This window comes from Gigantopelta aegis, chromosome 6 (genome assembly GCF_016097555.1).
Source record: "Gigantopelta aegis isolate Gae_Host chromosome 6, Gae_host_genome, whole genome shotgun sequence".
In the NCBI taxonomy this organism is placed as follows: Eukaryota; Metazoa; Mollusca; class Gastropoda; order Neomphalida; family Peltospiridae; genus Gigantopelta; species Gigantopelta aegis.
Genome location: NC_054704.1, coordinates 100,664,393 through 100,686,191, shown reverse-complemented (window position 1 = coordinate 100,686,191; position 21,799 = coordinate 100,664,393). Strand labels below are relative to the sequence as shown.

The 21,799-nt window shown below is 34.2% G+C and overlaps 1 protein-coding gene across 4 annotated transcripts in view; it reads left to right on the top strand.

Annotated features, from left to right (window-relative positions):
* The first annotated feature begins 1,197 nt into the window (after nt 1-1,197).
* LOC121374252 (anoctamin-7-like) overlaps nt 1,198-21,799 on the top strand; it is a 63,327-nt gene continuing 42,725 nt past the window's right edge. For 3 of the 4 annotated variants that reach the window (XR_005958214.1, XR_005958215.1, XM_041501273.1), the window contains exons 1-6: nt 1,198-1,233; nt 12,389-12,469; nt 18,985-19,313; nt 19,812-19,881; nt 20,607-20,707; nt 21,421-21,526. Coding sequence is in view for 2 of the 4 variants with exons in the window: in XM_041501273.1 (XP_041357207.1) it covers nt 12,466-12,469; nt 18,985-19,313; nt 19,812-19,881; nt 20,607-20,707; nt 21,421-21,526 (610 nt within the window). In the remaining 2 variants the exon portion in view is untranslated. The remainder of the gene's footprint in view (nt 1,234-12,388; nt 12,470-18,984; nt 19,314-19,811; nt 19,882-20,606; nt 20,708-21,420; nt 21,527-21,799) is intronic. The other variant, XM_041501275.1, reaches the window with a different exon arrangement.

Sequence of the window (21,799 nt, the reverse complement as noted above, 5' to 3'; positions counted from 1 at the left end):
AACAGCACCCTATTCTAAGCATTCTGATTCGCGTTTTATCCCCGGCCAGGACGAAGTGAGGATTTTACCCCGCCCATAATGCAAATTTTGAAACACGAAAATACATGACAGAAATGTAAAAATAAAATTTAAAAATACTTTTGCAGCTTAATGTGTATGATATGCTTCTTGAAAAATACCGTATGACGTTGATATAATCAGGTATTAAAAACACGTCATCAGAACCATAAAAATTATATACATGTATTATTATATATTCGACTTTGAAAATGTAAGTTCTTTAATTACTTTGTATAATATCTACATTTGACATTTTATTGCAACTTCATAAACCAGTTCAAAGATTTAAAATGTTTAATTAATTAAACATCAATTATTTCAAGTCAGTTTTCAAATTTATATTTTTGCGTTCAGTGTAGGGAAAACGCTTGTTAAGCCTTGTAACAATATAGGCTACGTGTTAGTGCAATATTTTCAGGGGTTTGTATGTAGGCTAGTGCGTGCTAAGAGGGTTTTTTGAGGGGTATATTGTGGTATATTGACAATATTTACATTATGCTGTCATCAAGTGCCTATGCACTTGTGTAGATGAAATACATTTTTAAAGTATTATATCTAAGGCCGTCTTGACTTTTTTCAAGGGCCGTTTTGACTTTTGTTAAGGGCTGTTTTGACTTTTTCACTTTGGCCGTTTTGACTTTTTTAGGGCCGTTTTGACCAATTATTGTTAAGGCCGTTTAGTACTGGGGCCGTTATGACTACGATCTTCTGCAACGATGTCGCCGATATGGTCTTTGCTGAGATTGCATAGGGAAAAATATATGCATTTTTCTACCGTCTGCCATGTTGCTTGTTTATGGAATACTCTTCAAGAGGGTTGAAAGCCTCCAAAGTATGTGACACAATTAATATGAAATCAATGATCTCTAGTGGTATCATTAAAATAATAATAATAAATAATATGACGTCATCACGTTTGCTTTTATATCATAACATGTTATGATCGACGTTGTTAGTTTAAGTCCTATCCTTTCACCCCTCTTGAAGAATATTCCATATAAAGTCAAAATGGCAGCTGACTCAAAATTACATGCATTTTGCCCTATGCACTCTCAGCGAAGTCGATATAGGTAACATAGGTATCATCTGGTATGTGGAATCTGTGTCACTGTAATGATTTTTTCAAGATTTGTGTCTGGACAAACTTTGGAGGAAATCTAACGGCAATTAAAGGTAGGAGAGTAATTTTTCGTAGTTGTTAACAGTTTGGTTCGGACAATAGGGACCGTGGACACTTTTAAATATGACAAGAATGATATTGATTGTTTGTTATACTGAAGAAATACCTTTAAAAGAATTTTAAAAAAGATAATTCAATTGGCCCTGACCCCCAAAATAAACATTTTGTAATCGGGGTAGGTAACTCCGTTTTGCCAAAAAAAAAAAAAAACAAAAAAACGTTTGGCACACTCAAAATTTTAGGAATATATTTATTATTTTCAAATAAAATACCTTCAATACCATTAATATAATCAGTATAATCGACTAATTGGTCATTATAATACCCATCCACCCCCAAAAAGGGTTCAACATAAGAAAACGGCCATTTTGTTGAATAAGCATATATACCATCGATGTCCCAAACTGCGTTCACCTAACTACAAAAACACGAATACGATATTTACGGAAATACTATTCAACATTTTTCAGCTACAATACGTGAAACAAAATAAATTGCAATCAAATAACGTAAAAAATCAACAATGTGGACGTAAAACATCCATTCTAATAAATAAAAGTGAAATGCCCTCTGTTAAGCAGGAAAGGTGCGACGTTTCTAACTGCGTTCAGGTGCATGAGTTTGCAAAAAGTATCGTACTGCACATGTGCGGTTCGTCATTTTCCATTTTTAAGGCAACTACATGAAAAAATATGTTTCTTAAAGGGACACACCCTAGTTACGGGGTTGTTTTTCACTATTAAACCCATTTTTTCACAAATAAAATTGCACTTTACTTACCGTTTATTATTTAGAATATACATTTCCATTCACCTGAAGTGTTTTTTGGTAATCCTGGTAATCCTGGTGTTTGTAATACCACAAAATACATTTTTCGTACTTCTTAAAAACGGACGTACGTTTGAAAAAAAACCGTTGAGCAGACAAGGTCTAATCTATTTTTAGAGGGGATATTTCCATTTCAATGTCACAGACGTTGGTATACCACATGACCGTTACCATTTTGGTTCGGTTTGTTTTCTCGTGCACGGTTCGCGCAATCAACATCCGATTTGTTGTTGTTCATTTGTGAGATTTTTCTTCACAGTTCGTGAACATTTTCAGTAACAATAAAGTTCAGACAAGTAAGTGTCTCAATACAAAACGTTACAAACCCTTAAAACCAATAATTATGCTAAGTCTTACGATATCTGGAGAGGGGATACAACCAGGACAGAACAGTTGGAACATGTCCAGGAGAGGTGAAAGAAACGCACCCCAAGTCTGTGAAATTTGTCGTGACGTAGGCATTGTTGTGCTTCGAGCGACATCTACCGGTGACATCAAAATACTAACTTTCAAAATTATTTCAAGCAATTGGGACATGGGGATTCCCATGGTATTTATCGATATAAAACCTTCTTCTTCACTCCATTTGATAAAAACGTGATCTAAGTGTGTTACAGGTTTGTAGATTAACCAAATTATAATTTATTTTCGCTGGATGGAACTAGGGTGTGCGGCTTTAATTATGCACAGTTGCCGAACACTTAATTAAAAAAAAAATTTAAGGAAAAATTCAATTTATCAAGCGTCCTGGTCCGGTCCGCATTTTATCAATACACATCGCTCACACTTGATGTCAATACTGATAGGCATTACATTCATACCTGCGAATAGTTTGTAAAATATAATGTTTCTAATGAATTGATTCTAAATTAACACAATTTATATACTCACAGTTATTTACAACTTTTATGAATGGATTATGAATACTATTCACTACAATAGAGGCACAAAAATGTAGCATACCTTTTGCAGATTGAATATAATAATTGAAAACAAATTCTAACAACAGGGGTCTTAAAAATCGTAAAAATTATTTTTTTTGGCCTTGTTGATCTGGCACGTGTGAGGTCATGTGACACACACCAAACGTTCATTCATCTTTCTCCATTTTAAGTCCATTTCTACGAATCATGTGGACCCGATATCGGTAATTTTAAGGAATAAACAAAAACGACTTAGTAAAATTAATGGTTTTAGGGGTTTGTAAAGTTTTGTATTTAGATACTTATTTTTCTCAACTTTATTGTTTATAAAAATGTTCCTGAACTGTGAAGAATATCCTCATAAATGAACGACATGCCGATGACAACAAACCGGATGTTGATTGCGCGAACCGTGCACGAGAAAACAAAGTGAACGGAATTTGAAGCATAACACAGTTAGGGACGTTGACGATAATATATATCATACAACATGTGGAATGTAATAAAACTCATTTGTGCATTACAAATGAACATTACCATCATCGTCATGTGCTACATGTAGTAATCAGTAACTCCTCATTCGTTACCCGCATTATCACAGCTTTCAATTGTACAGAATAAAGAGCATCAGTCTGCCATGGAAAAAGTGATATACAGGTCAATGGTCAATATGTAAGAGGACAAAATGTGTACCATTAATGTTGTATCTCTGTCAAAATGTTAACGTACGTGTGTGTGTGTGTGTTATATGAGAGATAGAGAGAAGAGAGAAATGAGATAAAAGAGACTGAGAGAGGGGGGGGGGGTGGGGGGAAGAGAGGAAAAGAAGGACAGAGCAAGAGAGGTAACAAATGTATGTTAGGTTTTGGGAAATTGAGTTTCTTCATAATTACAAAATTTAAAATAATTAGAGAATGCTTCATTGTTGGTTGTATGGCTTATTAGCTAGCCTGTCTTTGATTTTAAAACAATAAGTTAGTGACATTAAAAAACAAAATTACATCACCCATGCTGTGTTATTGAGACAATTATATACACATTTAGTGCTGTCATTGTTAAAGGTGTGCAAACAGTGGTTTAAATGGTGAAAGAAAAGTCGTAGAATACATGTAGTTAGGATTTTTTAAATAGTTGTTTTACACATTAAGTATAATGTCAAAGTTGAGATTTTTTACCTTGGTACCACTTTAATAGATTACAGCCAGTGCTCCACAACTGGTGTAACAAAGGTCGTGGTGTGTACTGTCTTGTCTGTGGGATGGTGCATATAAAAGATCCCTTGCTGCTAATCAAAAAGAGTAGTCCATGAAGTGGCGACAGTGGGTTTCCTCTCACAATATCTGTGTGATTCTTAACCATATGTCTGACACCATATAACCGTAAATAAAATGTGTTGAGTGTGTCGTTAAATAAAACATTTCCTTCCTTCCTTCCACTTTAATAGTTGATATTTTGACTTGACATTTTTTCCAGTGACATTTTGTCCTACATCCGTTAATTATAAAGATGTGGTTATAGGGATTATTTTTATGTGATTCCCTAACAATAGATGTGTCAGGGCCACAATAAATGCATTCATAATAACAAATCATTGAAAATGTAAACAAATATCCGCCATCTTGGATTGTAGTAAACACACAAACAGGAAAATGTTGTTAACGAGCGATCACAGTTACACAATAAATCAAAACATCTAAATTTTGTCATGTACTGCAAGAGTAATAATTTAAATATAATTACCTCACAAAAATAAATACTTGCAATAACGACAACAACACTAATTTTCAACAATTAAAATTAAATCCGGTATCGCTACTTTTTCACTTTGCCACTGAATAAAACATAAAGTGGCAAGTAACATGAGTTCTATATTTGTTATAAAGATTTATCAATGTATTTTATACCTGTTACAAGTACTGGTATTCTTCCAATGTTAAACAATAAATGTTTTATAGACGTTAACTAACATGTGCTTTTCAAACCTTGCATTCGGCAATGGTGTAACGGATGTGAGTGGCACTACCAGTCTTCTGGTGCGGTCTCTACATGTACCCAGTGTATGGTTATTGTAGGTTCTAATAGACCAAATCAATTCCTATTACCGATAATGTTAACGTTTACTAATAAAACTGATATAAACAGCGTTTCAACACACCCAGGAAGTATAGCAAGTGTGGCACCTCATATCTAATCTTCCTGCAAGAAAATGGGGGGTCACGTATCATTTAAGAGATTTAATTAATGTTTTTAATAGCAACCGTCATTTTTGCTGAAAATTGCAGTTCCATTCTTGGGGGTACCCCACATTAGTTTCAACCTCTGGTATATACTGCATAACAACTGTATAACAAATAAAAGTGTATTTATTTATTGTCAATGGATAATAGTATTTGCACAAATAATCAATGTCACATGTATATTACTACCAATCACACCCACAGCTGCTTTTACTCCATAAATATTTGACACGGAACTTTCTTCTTTAATAAATTAAGTAAATTAATGTGGTACACATCATGGTGTGGAGAACACCAAAGGTATGGAATATGCTTGGATGTCAAGTCACTGAATGCAATATTTTCAAACCCATCAGCCTAGTTGGCATTATTAAATCCACTAACAGCTACCAATATATCTGTTGATATTTTATTAATAATCTCCAGTGATTGGTGTTTACAGACATGGATCATATCTAGAGTTATCATTAGGGTTTTACATTTTTATTTTTTATTTGTCATAAGAAAAGCAAATTCAATGCATCAAAAGAGTGCGAAAGTCATTTTTCTTTAATTATTTTCTGTTTTAACTGAATATAATATTTCTATTGTATGCATTCCTACAATCTGTAATGTATCAAATCATTTACATAGTAATATTGGAAAATATAGCTTTACAAGTGTGGTAATAATGGAAGATAATACTAACACACTCCTAGGTAGATCAGCAAATGTGTCAAAATTGCTCTTGTACTTGGTATATACTTCAAATATCCTTTACTATAGAAAACTCACTGAATATATGGACAAGATTTAATGAATTGACCTAAAGCTATCATTACCAAGCTTATATTTGTGTACAAATAAAGAAGAGAATGCAAAATGGCTACACATGCAGAACCCACTTCTGTAGATTTTAATGTTTTTGCCAAACTCACAAAAACAACTGTAAAAACTCCCATATTTGCCTAAAACATAATTCACCAACCTAAACAGTATGTTAAAATTACAGCAGCAATCAGGTTATTTAAATGTAGTCTTTCCAGAGCTAATGGCATTCAAATACACATTGTTAATGGAGATCTAAGAGATTAACCATTTTTTAACTAAAAATGAATTATTACTAATAGCTTATTTCATCTTGCCTAGACTTATTATCCTACATAAGATTAGTGTTATATGACATGTCCATCACCTTGGATAAATAAGCTTTAAAATATTTTAAGTAAAACATATGGGCCAAAATCTCCAATTTGTCAGCACAGACTTTTTTTCAAACTCTATTCTCAGCAGTGCACAGCAAATTAATGCCAAGGTCAAGGTCATCATGAACTCCCATGCCTGAGTGTAACCTAATTACTAGTAAGCAATTATGACTGTCAAATAACAGTAAATGGCACACAATATAAAATAATGATAATATAGTGAATATATGCTATAGGTTCTAATAGACCAAATCAATTCCTATTGCCGATAATGTTAATGTTTACTTATAAAACTGATATAAACAGTGTTTCAACACACCCAGAAAGTACAGCAATAGAAAGTGTGGCACCTATCTAATCTACCTGGAAGAAAATTTGTGTGTGTGTGGGGGGGGGGGGGGGGGGGGGGTAACGTATCATTTAAGAGATTTAATTAATGTTTTTAATAGCAACCGTCATTTTTGCTGAAAATTGCAGTTCCATTTTTGGGGGTACCCCGCATTAGTTTCAACCTCTGGTATATACTGCATAACAACTGTATAACAAATAAAAACTTTTGCATTTATTTATTGTCAATGGATAATAGTATTTGCACAAATAATCAATGTCACATATTACTACCAATCACACCCACAGCTGCTTTTACTCCGTAAATATTTGACGTCATTGGAATACTGATGTCATTCAAATTCAAAATTAGCTATATTATTACAATGCTTCGCCATATTAAAATAAAAACTGGTGTACTAACCTTGACCCCTGTTAAATTTCTATAACAAGCGGACAACGTTGTTTACAGGTTGGTATTTTGTTATTTTTCATAATTCTGGACAAAATATTAATTTTAAATTTCAAAAGATGAAAGAAATTAAGAGTACCTTTTGTCAAATATATCATATCAAAAAATTACCGTTGGATATGTTTTATTTACTGTGTATGAAGCCAAAACAAGGGTGAGAAAAGTGACCGTCGTCAACCTTAGTTCTCTCACTAGTTCTAAGAAGTCTTATTTAGTTACTATTACTGTACATGTCTATAAATAGTATAATGAGCAAATTTACGTATATTTTTAAAAATTTTTTAATGTAGCCCTCCTTTGGGTCTTGGGGGCCCCTTTTTTGACAAGGTGGTGGACAGTATGTGTCCCTTTTTTTAAGATCCTAGATGCAACTCTGTACATCAGATGTTTTGTTTTATACTTTACTGTTTTTCACATACACTTCATATAAATATGTATTGTTAGTGATCATTAATTCTAACTGCAATTTGTAATTGGGTTCAAATACTTAAAATCAATCCCCATGGGTAGATGGGGTTGTGATGGGATTACATGCAAACCCATGAGGAATATAGTTTTAACAAATAACGTATTGCATCCACTTTGAAAAAATAAGTGATTTTAGCAGTTACAGTTTAAACCTTCAAAGGCAAAATGTACCTAACCCACTCCAACATTCCCCCTCTCTCTCTCTCTCTCTCTCTCTCTCTCTCTCTCTCTCTCTCTCTCTCTCTCTCTCTCTCTCTCTCTCTCTCTCTCTCCATTCAAGAATATTCCACTAGATTCTCATTTATGATTACAAATATTTGAAATTTATATTGTCACCAATATTGTTTGTATTATGGAGAGGGCCTATACTAAGTAGGAAAACGTGTGCCCAATCTATTTATTTTTAAGAAGTTTGTTTTGTTTAACGACACCACTAGAGCACATTGATTCATTAATCATCGGCTATTGGATGTCAAACATATGGTCATTTCGACACAGTCATGAAACCCTCTACAGTTTTCCATTAGTAGCAAGGAATCTTTTATATGCACCAAACCACAGACAAGATAGCACATACCACGGCCTTTGATATACCATTCGTGGTGCACTGGCTAGAACAAGAAATAGCCCATTAGGCCCACCGATGGGGGTCGATCCTAGACCGACCGTGCATCAAGCGAGCGTTCCCACTGGGCTATGTCCCACCCGCATTTGTTTATGTTTCAATCAATCAATGTGACCTCTTTCACAATTTGGTTAGGATAAAGTTTTCTTACAGTTCATACATGATCACATTTCCTCTTGATTATTGGCTCCTGTATATTTTAAAGATGTCACATGTTGGTTATATATCTGCATTTCTAGACTTTTATTTAGTTTAAACTCTGTAGGGTTAATGTTTGGCCTGAGTCTAAACTCTAAATTGTTTTATAAGCATGAATCATTTGCCATATGAAAAGATTTTTAAGTTTATCGTTATCTTACATTTGTTATTTAGGATTTCCTTTATCAGTTATCTGAATGGTTTTTTTAGCTTTTTTGTTTTTTGTTTATTTTAATTTAATCTATCATATATATAACGGTACTCTGAATGACGACAGACGAGTCACCGGAAGGGTTCACAGTTTATTCATACAAGGGAAACAAAACAAAACGACCCTGTAAAGACAATAAACAATAATAAATATCACAGGCTTAAATAGTTAAAATACACACATAAAACTCAATCAACATTCAATCATATACATCATTCATAATTCAAAGATGATTGAATTATATCAAGGCATATAAATAACATATATAGCATGATCTGCCTTTATTCAACACCTGGGTAATATACCAACTTAACTTCCCTTAATGTACTCGCTACCAAAATAAAATACTAAATGAATAAACGTAAATAAAATGCGTAACGCTTAATTGGAAAGGGCATCTGTTATATATTTATATTAAGTAATTAACCCATCTATCATATATGGAAATACGCATCTACTACACCAGTATATTAATACTTATTAATATAATCCAATATATAAATCTCCAGTGATGGAATACACCACAAACAATCCAATAATCTTTTATACAACACACATACGATTCAATTGCACTGGCCAGGTGCTCATGAAACGTACGTGTAGCATACAAAGCAGGTGCATTATATGACAAATACCACACACAATCCAAATAAATGCATTACATTACATTATTCTACACACCTTTGCTATGGGCAAAATGGTCAGTGATTGGAACATTTAGATGTTATATAGTTCCAGCCTAGAAACAAATAAAATGACATAAGTTATCATGTAAATACAATTATTCCAATATGGCTGCCATGATAACCTTAGACGTTAACTATACATTTTTATACACAATTAACTAAAAGATATATTTGGACCATGAACTGTGATGGAATCCTTTCGATTCCATACAGAACTTTTGTTGCAATTTTTACGTGATACTGAGTTTTATTCTAAATTTTAATTATATCTATCTGTGATATTTGTATTTTTACACAGTCCTTTACACTGTGTTTTTATTTACCTGTTGAATTTTTATATTGATGTTGATTATCAAATTTGTTTTGCTTTTACCATAGTTTGACACCCAACAGCCGATGTATTTGGGGTGTCGTTAAACATTCATTCATTCATTCATTCCTTATTCATATATATTACTTTAAAATATGAGTTTTATTATATATATAGAAACTCAGGGGTTCAAAAAATTTCAAAAAAATTACTTGCCACAGGGCAAGTGCCAATCAGATATTCACTTGCCCCATATATTTTTCCACTTGCCCATACTTCTTAAGGTAACCAATTGTGTTACTCTTATTTAATTTAATACAGTGCTTAATAATGTAATAATATTGAAAGTAATTGGTTTGATTGCACAAATAAAGAATTTTGCCAATAGGTTACAACACTTACTCAGGAAGTACTAAATGTATATGTCTGTCCAATAGTATCCACTGTCTTCTCTATTTGTTGATTTAAACTTTATTTTTTAAATAGTGTCCATTTGTTGATTTAAACTTTATTTGTTTGGTAGTGTCCACTTGTTCATCTCAACATAATTATTGTGTCGATGTATGTATTAGTGGCCGTGGATGTGGCGAGAACCCTTTCCACTTGTGAGCCATTCTTTTATGGCTGGCATTGGTTGAAAAATGTTTATGGATTTTGGCCCACGTGTCATTATTGTGAGTATATTATTTAACATTCTCTGCCCCAAAACACTTCTCTGGGATGTTTTTACCCTGTTTATAGCCAAGAAAAGTCTCGCAAACAGCCGTGGCTGGGCTCAAAGTAAATATGAGCTCTGTTTATGTTTTTAAAAACTGCATGTTTGGTAAACAACAGAAGGGGACGGGGTACATCGATTGCAGCCTTGTATTTTTAATTTATTGAGCATAATTTATTTGTTAAAAACTATTAATAAAGCAGAAAAAATCAATATATTTATGTATGCTTAGAGAGAATCGCACCATCATGATTATGGCGTAGGGCTAATGAAATCTAACTTGTCACGATTTTGACGTCGTGCTAATTAAATCTAACTTCACCTTACCCGTTCATTTTACATGGACGTAGATTTACATTTGCAAAGTACTGAAAAACATTAAGTATGTTTTTGCTACAAGGTTTTTGATATCTAAACTAAAATATCTTGCAACGTTTATAAGAACACAGTTCATAATATTTATGCTTTGTTCAAGTGAATTCAGAAATTATAAACGTGCTTTACACCCCCGTTCATTTGCAAAGAGTAGATTCCAGAGTCCACCGCGTTAACGTCTAATATAATTTGAATATGACAATTTTTGTAAGGATTAAACATTTTGATTGCATTCACAAGGTATGTATATTTTATTTTTATTTAAAATACACCTGCGAAGTCACAGTATTGTCTCAACGCTCCATTATTTTTCAGTAATGGAGAGATGAAACCCTACTTAATTAACCCACTAAAATCATTAGTGTTAATTTCCATACTAACATATATATTCACATAAAATTATTACTCAGTTGTGTATTTTAAGTAGGGGAATATCCTTGTAATTCTCCATTCCTGAAAAATAATGGACTCGTCTCCATTATTTTTCAGGAATGGAGAGTTACGAGGACATTCCCCTATACATAAGCTGTAAAGCGTATTGGACGCTATTTCCAAGTTTGAAGATCATCGAACTGATTACTTGTACGAATTCAGTCAAACGTTCAGTGGCGGAAATTACCGATCTTAGTCGATAGTAAAAGGGGAATAACTCTAAAGTTGTTATTGAACTTTACAACACATTGTTTTGGTGTTATCGCATTGGCAAGAGTTCCGATTGTTCCAGCATTTAGAGTTAGTTCTCCTTAGAGCTATGTAAATGCTCAAACGATCGGAACTCTTTCCAAAGGTTTTACCGAGATTTGTAACAAAACAAAACAAACAAAAAAGTTTTAGGTGTTAATTATATAGTCACTTGTCATCGGGCATATGCAGTTAACATAATTACTTGCCCGGCATGAAAATTCCACTTGGCACGGGCGTCGGGCGATGAGATGTTTGAACCCCTGGAAACATTATATAATTTTAGTTGGTTTTATATTAATTACTAAGCTTACTATTAAACAACTTCATCATTATTTTATTATAACATGTTTACCAGCTTTTAATCAAACTCGTTAATATATCAAACTACGTACTAGTTATAAATACTATTTTATATAATAATAACATTAAAACATGCTTGTTAGTCATACCTTATGTGTGCAGTGTAAATGATACCGGATATGAAGAAGAAATAAAGTAATAGAACGGAGCAGTCAAAAGAACGTTTCGAACCAAATAATCATTACAGTAGTGTCCGTCACGTGATCATAAAACAGTGACCACTACACAATAAACTATAGCGATTGGTCTAAATACCCGCACGGACAATTCGCCCCAATCCTTGGCGGGAAACATCACTTGGGCGTTGCCCGTAGAGTATATATATTCTATATGGGAAAACCTAATAACCGAATAAAACATTAATTAAAGGTAAAATAAACAATTATGTACAGAATAAAACACATTAGTGAAAGGTGTACATTATAGTATTTACATGGACCTCACATTTCACTCACTGTTACATATATATTTGTTTAATGTCAGTAAATCCAAAAGCAAAGAATACATGTATATAATTAATAAAACTTTTTGTCTTCTGTTTCCAGCATATTGTGTTTGTACTTAAGTTCATCCTGGCCGATATGACTCCAGATGTACCAGCCGAAGTACGACTGGCAATCCGATGAGTGAGTTTTTACCATTTGTACTGTACATTGAGAGAGATTGTATCTCTCTCTGGATTACGATTACTTGACATATATAATATATATAGAGGTACTAAATGACCTTACCTGTCATACTATTTTTATGAAACTAGTGAAAAAGTGTGGTATTTGACTAGCGACAAGTTTCATAAAAATGGTATGACAGACAAACTAGTTTAGTATTTTATTTATTACAAACCAACTCATGGGCGTACATAGGATTTTGAAAAGGGGGGTTCCAAAATAGATTACAGAGATATTGGGCATATATTTCTATGTTGAGTAAATATAATAATGTCAGATATCAATGTCAGATATATTAAATTATAAAAAAAGCAATTTCAGGGGGGTTTCAGTCGAACCCATCGAACCCCCCCATGTACGCCCATGCAACTGCAAACAAGCCGCAACACAGAAGTAAGCAGATGTCAGGACCTACTACACGTTATTTTTCAACGAATTGGGTCAGCAAATGATCTATGTCACACGTAAACTTAAGTGATGTCACAGAGACTTCATCAGTGTACAGTTTAGATTTTGATGCAAAGCTTGCATTATAAAGAGGTTTTAAAATTAACAATAATGACTGAATTGTTGATCGGAGCAGCAAAGATTGAGATAAGTGAATGAGATTAACTAGATGTGACATTGACATTTTATACATACACATGTAGGGCCGTCAAAAAAAAGAGTAGCATGCAGGGTGTATTTATCACCAAATCAAATCCCATAGATGACAGTAATATATGTGGCTAATTAAAACTCCTAGATGCAGCATATTAATCGACAAACACCAGAGATATAAATACTACCATATCTCACCCTTAAAGTGAATCAGAAAAAATAGGGGGTCAGGCTGCTCATTTCAGAAATAATGAGAAGCGTCTATAACTACCCATTTCACATAAAAGTTGAGTACTTTTTTTTTACAGATATTACATACATGTTACTAGCACAAGACTACTTGACACAGTAGTACTAGATGAAATACAATTGCATACATTTTTTGCCCAGATGAAACTAATTTATTTTACCAACACACATTTATCACCAATCACAGTACTTGTGCTGTTAACTTCTCTATCAAATGTTTGGTTCATCTCGAATATTGCCCCAGCTGGAAGTTATTTGGTTTAGTAGCGACCTGCAGGTTGATGACAAAGTTTTGGCTTCTTACACAATATAAGTCCAAATATAATGGCCTGTCTTATCGCAATTTTATTTCAGGGCCATATTTTGTAATGGTACACTTTTAAATTACACTATTTTGTAGAAACATGATTAGATACGTTAATAATCTCTGAACAAAACATTTGCAACAGAAGTTGTACCAAAATTATTTTAGACAAAAATCCTTATTGAGATACTTCAAAACACGACAATGTCGACACATCCATTGGCTATAAAGATATATTTTAAACAAGAAAATGTAAGTAAATTGTAATTTTAAAATATTTATTTGCCAAAAACCTTTTAAAATGGCTACAAACTCTGGATGGTCACAGTAAAACAAAATAATTTTGAAACAGTTCTTGTAAAATGTGTTATCTTTTAAGAACAATTGCAGATTTATAGAGCTGAATTTTCAAACACAATTAGTTATATAAAAATAAAATTGAGAGTTACTCTAATAAATAATAGTTTCACAGTGAACGAAATGCAACACAAAAACCTAACCAAAAATATTTACATTATATTAATATTTGCATGTTCAGTAAATATTTGTATTGTGATACATATTTTAGCAGGTTTTAACTTACGGGTACTGCATATAATCACATAATGTTTATGTGTTTCACACTGTGAAGTAATTTGAATCATAAGAGAATTGTTTATCCATTTGAAACCTTAGTAAATCCTATACTGAAACACAATGAAAACACAAAAACAACTTTTCATTGCAAATAACGACACATTATTAATGAATTGATGGATAATGTAACATGACATTAATGACTGGTATTCATGAGATACATTCACATGGAAACATGGCCAGTTATCTTCAGTAATCGAGTTGCATTTGTAATTGAAAAGTTCAACCCTCCCATATCAAGGTCAGTATCTGGTGTGTCCACCATTGGCCCGTAATCATGCGTAAAGACGATGGGGAAAAGGATTGGCACAAACATCTCAAATAAGCCACAGGAATGTTCCTCCACTCCTCCTGCAACGCCTGTGCAAGCTCAGCGACGTTACGCGGTGGTGGTTGGCGGTGACGTATACGACGTCCTAACATCAACATGTGTTCCATTGGGTTCAAATCCGGTGAAACGGCGGGCCAGTTCATAATGGTGATACTGACTTGTTGCAGGAATGCTTGGGTAATTCTTGCAGTATGTGGATGCGCATTGTCTGTTGAAACAGAAGGGGACCTCGTGGTCTTCGGTGACGGAGCAAAAGTGGCTGGAGAACTGGTCTTAGAATAACGTCAACATAACGCTGGGCTATAAGGGCATCGTGGACAATGTTGAGATCACTCCTGAATTCACAGTTGATTGCCCCCCATGCCATCAGACAACCGCCGCCAAACCTATCACGTTCCCTCACACATCCGTCAGCATACCGTTCATGGAGTGTCTTCCATCGGCAAAGGAGACGGAGAAACGGGATTTATCTAAGAAAACAATGCTCCGGTAAAAGGCTGGTGGATGATTACCATTCTGGAGAGCAAACTGTAGTCTTGCAGCACAATGTCGCGGTGCCATGATGTTACCATTGTACGGGCATCTGCATCTGAGTCCAGCCATTCTGAGTCGACGGATGACCGTCATCGGATGGATAGGCCTTCCATGACATCCTATCATGTTGCTTGTTGTCGTCGTCGCAGTTCTTAACCGGTCACGGAGGTGGTGTCGTCGAATCTGCCGATCTTGGCGTGGGGTAGTAACGGGATGTTGACCAGGTTGAGGTCGATCACGGACACTCCCGGTCTGTTGATGACGTTCAACAAGTCGTCCAATAGTTGATGGATGGACTCTGAAGGTCCTAGCAACTTGGCTTTGCGAAGTCCCTTGAACCATGCCCAACGCTTGCTCCCTTTGTTCTTCTCGGAGTCTGGTATTCTTAATGTGATGAGGAATATGACACCGTTACGTGACTTTTATGTGTCCACATACTGGCATTTCACGTGCATTGCATGCAGCATGATTGAGCATGTAGTGAACGCATTTCACACTATTTTGTGTGTTTCTGCTATTGTATGTGTAACGAGAACAAAACCAGGATTAAAACCCAGACAAATGTACCAATCAATGGCTTCCTCTCGTCAATTGTTATTTTAAGTCCAATAAATATATTTTTCATTAATCACAACAAAATATTGAAAAATATCTGTTTTGCGTTTTCATTGTGTGTCAGTATAGTTTATTAAAATCTTTATCATACCATATTTGGACGGTCCTTCATTGGACTTGTATGCTCAATGCATTAACTCAATTTGTACTTGAGTACCTAAAATTGAGAAATAGGCATAATGTCATTGACAAACATTCCTACACATTGTTTTAACAAAATGTCTTATTTCTCACATAATGAATATGATATTCATTTGTGTGATATCTTTTATAATATAAATTAGATGACATATTCCTTGTATACATGTAATTAGATTTTCCAAAGCACAGGTTTGTTTTTTAAAAACCCAGCCATGTATATGTTTATTGGCAGCTATCATACATTACGTTTAAGTATTGTTCTATTGTTCTGTTACTATTTGTCGGGTTTATAGATTGTCTACACTGATATTATACTATATGCATTTTTATAAATCTATTTTAGTTGTGTTTACTGTATTTATTAATAAAATGACTTGTTTAGACCTCATTTGTTTTTGTGCTGGATTGTTTGAAGTGAATTGGAACTCGTATTTAGTGAACATAACAGCCGGTTTTGATGCTAGTAGGGCATATGTGTACAAAGCTGGACTGGTAATGTAGCGTTCCCACATTGCTTACCATTATATTCTTCTGTGAGGTTATAATACACCCATAAATGATACACACTGTATTACATTATGCTGGCTTTTTAAAAACATGTCATAGCATATGTTATAAACACGCCACGAAGTATACTTAGGAGGCTCTTGGGTGTTTTTACGTCATTCTTAACCCATTAGACAACAAAACCATTAGAGCGTTCAAAATGGTATCTGTACAAGGTGTTTTGGCTATATAGGGGGTATTTTCTTCTTTGTATGAAGACTGCCATGACTGGTTTGAATGAATAAATAAATGTGTAACGACACCCCAGCGTAACCCCCCCCCCCCCCCCCCCCCCAAAAAAAAAAAAGCCCACACATGACATTGGGTGTCAAACAAAGGTAAATATGTGTCTACAATTATTAGTCCCCTACTGGTCCCACATATTTGCCGGATGTTTTTTTTTTTTTTTTTTTTTCAACAATGCCTCGAAATGCTGAACTGAAATTAGTGATAGTTTTATCACCCTATGTTATGACCCTTGAACTTAGGAGATATGAAAATGTGTTGTGGCCCGGTAAGAGCCATGTATTACTTTAGCAGTACTCCCAGAATGCTTGTTTATATAAAAAATAAAAATGATATAAAATCACAGTGTAAAATAAGTATATGAAAAAAGAAATCTAGAAATACATCGGCTATTTGGTGTCAAACTGGTAAATGCAAAACGTAAGTGATAATCAACATCAATATAAAAAAATCAACAGTTAAATCAAAATGCAGTGTAAAGAACTGCGAAAAATACGAATTTCACAAATAGATGCAATTAAAATTTAGAATAAAAATATAATAAAAGTTCCGGATGGAATCTAAATGATTCCATCACATTTCCTTGTTCAAATAGATCTTTCCTAGTTTCTTTGAGATGAGTACACTTCACCAAAATGTGCCGTACCGTCAGAATACACTGGCAATGGTCACACTAATGGAGGATCCTTCTTAAAGATAACTTAATGTGTCAAGTATGTATGACCGATGCGAGCACGACACAAGACTATTTCATCCTTCCTGCACTGTCTATAAGAGGTCTGCCACTCTCCCAAGACTGGCTTGATAGCTTGAAACTTGTTCGCAAAAGCACCGTCCCAATCATTTTGCCAAGTCGAAAAGATAAATTAGTTTATACTATATTTAAAATCAGTATAAGGCACACCAACCCCGGCATGAGGCAAATCTAAAGCAGACTTGACAGTCAAAACTGCCTTTTCATTACCCCTGATACCAACATGGCTGAGCAACCAACAATATACATCTTTATTGGCAATGGATAAAACGACACACTGTCGTATCACCATCCCAATTAAGGGATGAGCCAGCTTCATGTTTCGTAAAGCTTGGAGACACGAAAGTGAGTCAGTAAAAATTGATGTGCAGAATAATTAAAAATAAAATATTAGACACTAACTCGGGGTTAATTTAACTATGCTTTGAACAAATAGACTTTGGTCGATCGAGAGAGAGAGAGAGAGAGAGAGAGAGAGAGAGAGAGAGAGAGAGAGAGAGGAGAAGATGAGATGAATCCTTCTGCCACCACACGGTATTCCTGCAAAACCAGCTAGAGATCGTTTATATTCACTTTCCCATAGGCAGAACAGTACAATGGCTTTGGTGCATTGGGGCACAAGCACGACAGATCCTGCGAAACATGTATCGATCGCACCCAAGGCGAGAGCTATAGAACTCACATAGATGGCAGCTTGGGTCATTTGATTTTGTGTCATTTGAGTATCATTTGGATAAAGTGTTCGTATGAATTTAACACATTTTATTACCCTAGTCATTGACAAACATTGCACTCATGCCGCTTTTTTCACGTTCAAAATGATTTAACAATTTCAATATGCTTACATACACTGAACCTCTAATTGTAATTTTACAGAACCTTATAAGGCAAACATTGTTTGATAAAATAGCCTATAATATATCAGCGAAGAGATAATATGGAACTCAGACAGGTGCCACCGGTGAGACAGGATATGCTGACCTTTCGCTAACACCTGATATCATCACTGTTTTTACCATGCCATCACTGATGTATATATTATATTGAGCTCTACCTCGTGCAAGTTTAGGTTTTCTAAGCTAGTCTGAGAGTGGCAGTCCTCCACAGACGGTGCTGGAGGGATGAAACACACTATTACAGATCTCCTACGGTAGTGGTGGTCCTCCTAGGGATAAGCACTTGATAGTGGTCATGAAAGCAAGCACACAGCCTAAAACATCCTATCGACACAGCCTTGTACAGAGTAACGATACAACAAAACCCAAACCCGAAACGATACAACAAAACCCTACAAACCCAAACAAACAAATCCCCCCCCAAAAGAAAACAACAACAAAAAAACAACAACAAAAAAAAACAACAACAACAACAAAAAAACTAAAACCCAGAAGAAAAACAAACCACCAAAACAAAACAAAAAAACACCCAACAACCAACAATCTACACACACACCCCAAAGAAAAAAGAAGCAAAAACAAAAACATACAATACATTCCAAATTTGATTTTTGTTTCCAGACACAATTTGTTGGAGCACATCAACAAATATCAAAATGACGCATAAAGAACATATAAATATTGAAGATGAAATGAAGTTTAAGGGGAATAACGAACAGAATAAAAGAATAGATTATGTCCTCGTGTTCCCAAAGTCCAAAGATGTCCAAACCAAAAAGCCGTCGAGCCATGAAAAGTACAGGAACAGATTTGAGGAACTATTAAGGAAAGAAGGTTTTTCCATCCAGCATGACACTATTGAACAACTGGTTTATGTCAAGCTCCACTGTCCTTTCAAACGGCTATGTACTGAAGCACAGAGAATACAACTTAAAATGCCTATTAAAGATGTAAGTACAATGTATTTTAATTTTAAATGCTTAATGACTATATATATATATATATATATGAGCGACATAAAGTGGGGGTTTTCGCAAAAGTTTTTATTAACGTTTGTTTTGAAATGTAAAGTTTACCTTTAACCATGTTCTAAAAAAAAAATTTACAACCAAATAATTGAATTTACTAGTAGAAAATAGAAGAAGAAAGGCTATTTTAATGGAAAATATACCAAAAGTACAATGTAAAATTTGTATACGCACGTGGTGTATACAGTCTACTAATGATTCTTTGAGGTCGATTACAAAAGTCTACAAAATATCCAGGACAGAGCAGTTGGTAAGTAAATCATCACAAATTCAATGAGCACTTCGTGATAATATTTATAGATAATGTCTTTATTTCACTAAGGCCAGTAGCTTTAACAGTGGTACCACACTCAGAACGTTCTCAATAAATACTGACTTTTGTTCATGATTACTTTCTTACTTTTAATATTTGTTCTGCAGTGTCAAATCAAGCCAGTAGACAAGGGAATTTCAAGAATGATCCAAAATCGCTTCGTAACCGACACTGAAGGTATATTTAGAAACAATAAAGTGAATGGCGTTAGAGTAAACTATTAACGTGTCCCTATCCCACAAGAGGTTTGGTCTTTTTTATGACCAGGGACCTGACTCGGGACAGAAAGACTGTTAGAAATCTTTTATGCCCATAAGAATTGGAGGAGGGTTCTACCCCCAACCCATCACTCAATCATACCATTTACCTTTTGTCTTATATAATTATGTAACAGAACGAAAAGCCTTTAAAACGAATAAAAATCGTCATCTAAGACATTGCTATTCTGTTTTTCAGATGCTAACAAATTGTGTTTTTAAGACTGGAAAATATATCCTAGTGACAGTTGCCAAAATCTTTGAGAGGTTGACGCAGACTAGTTTTTAGTATCCCTTACAGGAAATGTGTTATTTAATTACGCACTGAACACATTTTATTTACGATTATATGGCGTCGGATATCCCTTGCTATGAGTTCTGGACATGTACTAGGGGAGTGGCGGTCCTCCTAAGGACGAACACCTGACAGTGGATCATGGAAGCAATCAATTTTACTAAAATATCTTTTCGACTTTACATTGTGTAGGTACGATTTTGATAACAATATGGTTTTGTTATTCAGATCTATAAGACTTTAGTCTCAAATATGTAATATTCATTTTACTCGAGGACAACTTCTGACTGCTCAATGTACAGTTTGAGATTACATTTCATATAACTAAAAACACCCGTCTTTCGTTTTAGTCGATTTGGTCAGTACTCGATTGTTTGTTGATCAAATTGCCTTGTTTAAAAATTGTGACGATCCAGCCACCTTCTTCAGCCCAGCACGAAGGTCATTTCTTGTAAGTATTAATTAGATAATTATTATAATACTATTTTTTATGTTTGCATCTTAAAACAAATGTAAACTGGGCACTATTGCCTGCAGGATGAAAAAGGTCCTTCCCAATATATATTTAATAAGCAGATCACAAACCTGATTTCTAAAGGGTCGATTTGTATGCAAAGTTACTAGGATGTTATATATTATGGACTTTTGTAAACTAACTAAAATTTCTGGTTGGTTTTTAACACTTGAGTTTGAAAGGCATTCGTCACTGTTGAGTGAGATTTTATTGATAACACACCAGAAACCTTAAATTTTTGGATGTTCATTTCGGAAAAAGGTAAACCTCTTTTTTAAAGACAGCTGTAGTACACATATACATTTTGGTTATCTCTCAGAATTCTTTAATCATGAGCGGAGACAAGGCGATCTTCATTGACCATATTTATTTACCATACGTGTACCTGTATATATACAGTCTCTTGCAGTTAAACGAAATAATGATATTAACAGCATAAATATTAACAAACATATTTTAGTATTCTGACAAAACTAATTTTACTTTATATGGATCTGGAAAAAGTGTATTAAAATCATTAAAAATTCTTGAAATTGTTGCAATCTCTCATGATTGAAGATTAACTTAATAGATAGATTCAACAAGTGATATACACATTTTCGGAGCCTGAAAGGTTGTGAAATATCATTATTTTCGTTTCTTACCTACAGACACACCACATTTTAATAAATATTGATAATCAAAAGATAAAAAAATATGACGAGCAGAAGGAACCGTGGAAGAAATGTACAAACAACGCCAAGCAAGGCGTTCAAGGTAGGAAACGGAGAGGTAAAGGTTTGTTAGGTGTATACAGGGTACTGACCTACTCTGAATATTCATTACTAAAATACATTTTTATTTGGATATTCAGTTATCATTTATATAGTCATTATTATTATTTATTTTTTTAAATGAAGAGAAAAACCTCTGAAAAAACCGTAGACAAAAACCCATCTGAAAATACTCAAGAAGAATGGTTAATTAGTACTATAAATATTTTATAAGATGTATAATTGCAGAACTATGGTAAATATGAACCCCAAAACC